Genomic DNA, 5945 nt, shown 5'->3' with positions numbered 1-5945 from the left:
GTATGGTGCTTTATATCGGTAAAATACAATTACATCACATTCTGTTGTAACATAAAAATACTATGAATTTAGGACCATATGAATAACATGATATAGCTATAAGACATTGATGTACGTAATAGAAAATAAAAAGTTGTAAATTATTTAAATAATAAAACGTTTTCTTTGATTTGTTAAACAGGATATGAAGATCGCAACACTGCATAAATATGCATCAACCGCGTTATGCATTTTTCTGTAATGTTTGCAGCATTCATCTACTGTTTAACAAACGAAAGAAAGACATTTGGCATTTGTATTTATATTTTCTGCATTTTTAGAAGTATGAATACTTTCAAGTACGTAAAATATAAATAGCATTGACCTGTATACTATTTAAACGTAACAGCTGAAAATCACCTGAGCTTGAATTGTCTCCATATTTGGTAATAATATCTATATTTGAACGATGGTAAAGGGAAGTAGTCCAAGAAGAATAAAATCATAAAATAAACCATCATATGATATAGGTCAGCGTTGTTTATTATTCCGAATTCAAATAAACAGAAAACATATTTTTCTACGATTGCATCAATGCCGCGAAATAGATCGCCGAGTTCGTGGAATGTGTAAATTTCACTCTCGGAAAGACGGCACTAAAACAGAATCCGAGTAGATTGAAATAAAATGTTTCTTCATATTTACAAATAACAAGCAACTTGTTTCAACAGAAATGAAGCAGAGCACACAGTGAATATAAACATAGTCAGAGAAGAGCCCAATGGATGACAATAAAACAGCGGTGCGTTGTACATGTAACAATCCAAATAGCCCATCCATAAAAATGAGTTTTAGTTTTATCAGGAGGTTTTAATTCTTTTAGTTTGGTCTCATCTGAAAAGTCATTCCACAGATGTACTGCTGCCCAGCCGAGTTGGCATTGTCCACATTTCTTGTTCGTATTCTTGGCGTTCTGTCATGGTTATACATTTTAAGAAGTTCAATCATCGGGTGTCTCTTTCGTGGATATTTGTTTAAAACACTTATTTCATATTAGACTAGTATATACATAGAGTGCTGATAAATGAATTTACCATTGTGGGTTGACTTTGTAAACTGTCAAGGAAACACTAAATATGATGACAAAATGTTAGACTCTGCAATATGACTGTTTTGTTTCCACGTTGATAATGATTATGAATGTATGTTGATTACTGTATATTTGTGTCTATTGTCACCAGAGAAGGAAACCAGAAAATGTTGTTATGGGCACAGAGTCGGAATAGTATCCTGTTCCGCTGTATCGTTTGACCCAAACTCTGTCCCCTTTGTTTAACCTAAGCACGGCCAGGTTTGTTCCCGTCATGTACTGTGCAGAATTATGTGACATTGATCTAACTTTTGAGTTCCCATTAAGAACAATATCTAAGTATAGATAATTACTACCATACACATTAACTTTGACAAAGAACACGTATGTCCCGTCCGTGGGTGAGGTAAATATCCCGGTGCTGGGATTATATCCATTTCCACCATTATAAACAACGTGAGGAAACACCAAGGTACTACCAGTCCAGGAAGATGAGGAGCTCGTCACGCCCACAGTAAATCCTACAGGAGCTGCTTTCCCGCCTATCAAATATAAAGGATAAGCATTATTTGACCCCTTTAATGACTTTAAAAGATTAGCTAGCAACAAGAGAATCCGAACGTTTCACGAATCATGTGATATTTAAAATGCTTTTGGATCTAATTGCCTAAGAAAATGTTTTGACATTGATTGCTATTTTCCAAAGATGTTAGAATATTGAATCTAAGAAGTGTGAAGATAACAAAAAGTGGTTAATCTCAGATCTTACGAGAAAAAAAATCAAAATTGAAAGTAGGGCAAATACGAACCCCTGGAACCAACAGAAGTCCAATTATGTGTCAAGGAGTAGTAAGCATTTCTGCCATGAGTCCTATATCTTAATCAGATAAACGGAGTAATCCGTAGTCAAAATCAGTATAAAAAGAATGGTCTGCAAATTAGTATGAGACATGTCAGACAGCATCTGGGTCAACGACAGGCCGCATCTTAGTAATAAAATATTATTCCCATGTATTGGGTTTCAACTCTCGATCAACAACTACTATATTTAGTCGAAAGGTAACCAAATAACGGAGATAATTTCATTTCAATCATTGTAATGTTTCATGGGACTAGCGTGTTGGAGTTATCATTTTATACAAAACACAGAGGGTAATTTCTCTCATGAAAGGAATTTTAAAGTATAAATCATCCTAAAGAATTTTCTATCCAACAAGATTTTAATAGAATTGTGGTAAGAGTTAAAATTAAAATCATGCCATTATCTGATGGGATTTTTGTCTTTGGAAGCCAGAATAGATTATTTTACAAGAATGTGTGATCCCAGTCTTGGACTATGTAATACTTCTAAATATCCCACCATATGTTCAACGATTTTTTTTTCAAATGTTTATCATAAGGGGTAGCAAAAAGTCGGACTTTGTCGTGTCCGGAGTTTATTCTCATACTGTTCAAAGAATTTTCATGATTGTACTAAACTTCAACGTTTTTGAAAATCTTAAATTTAATTAACTTACCACAGCTATTTAAAGACATATTCAGTCTAAAAACCTCCAATGACGACACAGCAGACGACAGTTTTAACTGATCATTCTTGGATTGTTCAACTTCCGCTTTGATACCATACATGGTTTTGTTAATGTCATCTGAAATTTGATAATTTAAAAACGTAAAAAAAAACAAAAAAAAAAAACCCATAAAACTGACGTAAATATGTTTTGTTTTTTTTTCATTTTTCACCTAAAATAGGCTGGTAAAATTACTCACATACCTGACAATATATTCATTATACTGGACTGATAATTTTCCACGTCAGATAAGTTTTTCGACAATTGTTTATGATTTTTGTTGGAAGAGAGAAGACTGCCCTTCATCCACACGAGCGAATCATTCATTCTTTCGGACAAAAGTGTGAACTTATTTTCTACGAGTTTCGGGATAGATTTTTCCACAGCCGAATTGTGTTCCTTGAGGTCTAACAACGTTAAAGATAAATACCGAACTTCTACTTTGATGTCGTCCAGTATCTTGGAAGTGTTCTTCTCATATACTAACATTTTCGTATCTAGTTCCTTCTCATATTCAATACGGCTTTTGGCGGCCTGGGTGAAATTGCGGTCAATGACCTCCAATCCTTGTTGAAATTTTAAAACTTTTCCCTTCAGATTCTGGTTCTCGGTCTTTAGTGAGATAACGTCTTGTTTTAGATGTGCTATCTCTTTCTCCGCATTCCGGAGTTGTCTGGTGGTGGTCCCCATATTTTGTTTTAGATCCACCATGTCTTTCATAAGCGAGTGGACATTTTTAACCAGCGCAATTCTGATCAGTGTCTCCTGGTTTAGTAATTGTCTGAAGACGTCGATGTTTCTGTTATCCAAGTCCACGCCCGCCAGACTTGTGACATTCTGTATTTCACCATCAGTCAGGGGAGACAATATGTTCGACTCTGTGATACACAGAAAACTAAGGCAAGTGAAAACAATCCAAAGCAACATCGTTCTGATTTTGACATCAGAGATACGCATCCAAGCTTTTATACACCAAAGCTGAGATATGTGGGTCAAAATCATTATGATACACTACACCTAATAACAAATTCTATTTTTCTTTCACTCTGACATCTCTTACTTCAAACAAATGTTAAGTACCTCAAAGTGAGAGCTCATCATCTTTTGTTGGATGAATATCGTCAAGTGCAGCACCAGTTTGTGAAATATTACGCAAGCTTTTCAGATCAAAGACTAAACAAACACAAATCAAGTGGACATTACATTTGTCAAGATACCCACGACGTCCTGACGTAAGTCATTTTCAAAAAGCGGTGTATATGTGTAAGTATATTATATATATGTCCGAGACAATCTCGTTAATTTGCTTTTGTATACACATGGTGACCGAAACAAATATGCGTATGTCAACTATGTGCAGGAGAGGATTATTAATAAGGGTGAAATATTCCATAAAATGGTGGTCCGATCCGCGTGGACTACTGACCGTGTCTAACCATAAAATCAAAAGGCAACAGACTTAGCATGTTTTCTCATTCTATATAGTATAAGACCTAACCAGCTGAGCTATAGCCTTGATACATTCAAGTTACTGTATCATTATCATGAAAAGACTTCCTTTATATTTGTAAGGTGCACACTACCGTATATTCCCAGGTTTTTTCACGTATCAGACTCTAAAAGCTCAATTGAATTAAGGCGTCCCATACAAAAAAATAAAGTAAAATAGATGCATAAAATGGTCTTTAGTGTTTTATATGGATAATATTTAATGAAAAATATCCGAGAACGAAACGTTGTTTAAACCGATACCCAATAAGCTTCCATATATTTTAATCGAGGCATGTGTTTATCATCACAAGACTATCACGTGAAATTATATATTTAGATCCAACAAAAAATATTGTGATAATTGCAAAAGTGCAACGATATCGGTTACATGCAGGCCGACCCTTTTAATATTGAAAAACAGCCTACTTCACATTAACTGAAAAATCTTCGGATCAAGTTCTCCGATAGAAGGAAAGAAGTTTTAAATGCATCTAATGCAGCATATTTCTTAATTTTCGGGAGTATGCAAGAGATTATCAGATGCGGAAAGGGGTTTCTTTTTGTGTCAGAAGCTGCTCTCAACACTTTTCCTATATAGTAATGTATTAAGTACATAAATATATAAACATCAAGCACCACCATACACTATACATCGTTAAACTTTTACATTTACTTTAGCTGGTCGAAATAATTATGTAAATCAAACGCAGTGCTAATCAGAATCAGGAGAATATATGGGGGCGATTTCAAGGTAACAATATAAAATGAACATTACCATCGTGCAAATTAGATATAATAAATGCTGAGTGATTTGATATGAAAAAGAAATAATATATGATTATATGATAAGTATTTGACAAAAAAAATTTCATGTATACTGCTTATCACTTGATAACGGTAGTAGATAACAACATATTATTATGATATTTTCCCCGCTATACAACTGTAAGAACTTGTACGTCGTGACCTCGTTTTTATTGTGACGTCATTTAGTGGAAAGTGCACTGAGGTACATTTATACACAGCACTGTAATTGTTCTCGGGAAGCCTTAACTGAACTGAAAGTGTATGTTAGGTATATCAGGTAAGTTTGGCGTGCTGGAAATGCAAAAACCCATTGTCGAACTAAAAGCGCATAGAATTTATATATATTTTAAAGGAAACCGCTCCAAAATTTAGAGCGTTAAACTTTCAAACTATCGAAAAAAAGCGAAATAATTCCCACGCCATAATTACGTCATGTATTATTATCATGCGAATTAAATTTGAACTATTTTCACGTGATCATAAAATATTAATTACGCTGTTTTCTTGCATGTCATAAAAAGTTAAATCATAAAGTTTGTCATAAAGTTGAGTTGTTAGTTTGCCGTTAATATCTTCTTTCAATGAAATATCTTAAAAGCAGAAGTCTGGACTCTGTGGTGTCTATTATTTTGAGTTCACGGGGATATATTGAATCGATATATGAATGAAAATTATCATTGTTAATAGATAATACATCGTCGATATATGTAATTGTTGAATTGAAGGGCACAGCAAGAGATTTTTTCTTCTCACGTAGAAGTGTTTGAATAAATTCTGCTTCATACGAATACAAAACAATTCAGCTAACAAAGGAGCACAATTCGTGCCCATGGGGATTCCAACAGACTGTTGGAAGACCTGATCAGATCACCAAAGACCACGGACATATTGTCAATGAGGAACAGCATATTTTTATTTCAACTTTAGAGTACTTGTGCGTGGAATCAGAGTGTTTAACAAAATAATTTTTTGGATGACTGATCACTAGATAGGACTATTTGCGTTTTCCA

At 34.2% G+C, this 5945-nt stretch overlaps 1 protein-coding gene across 1 annotated transcript; it reads right to left on the bottom strand.

Moving 5' to 3' along the window:
• Window positions 1–501: 501 nt before the first annotated feature.
• Window positions 502–3619, bottom strand: LOC125683783 (uncharacterized). The gene is made up of 3 exons (XM_048925244.2): window positions 2841–3619; window positions 2587–2715; window positions 502–1611 (listed from the first exon to the last, which is right to left on the bottom strand). The coding sequence occupies exons 1-3, from the start codon at window positions 3592–3594 to the stop codon at window positions 1214–1216; spliced, it is 1281 nt and encodes a 426-aa protein (XP_048781201.2). The 5' UTR covers window positions 3595–3619; the 3' UTR covers window positions 502–1213.
• Between the last annotated feature and the right edge of the window lie 2326 nt (window positions 3620–5945).

Source organism: Ostrea edulis, chromosome 6, assembly GCF_947568905.1.
Source record: "Ostrea edulis chromosome 6, xbOstEdul1.1, whole genome shotgun sequence".
Classification (NCBI taxonomy): domain Eukaryota; kingdom Metazoa; phylum Mollusca; class Bivalvia; order Ostreida; family Ostreidae; genus Ostrea; species Ostrea edulis.
Note: the sequence above shows the minus strand (reverse complement) of the source record. Positions and strands in the feature narration are given on the sequence as shown.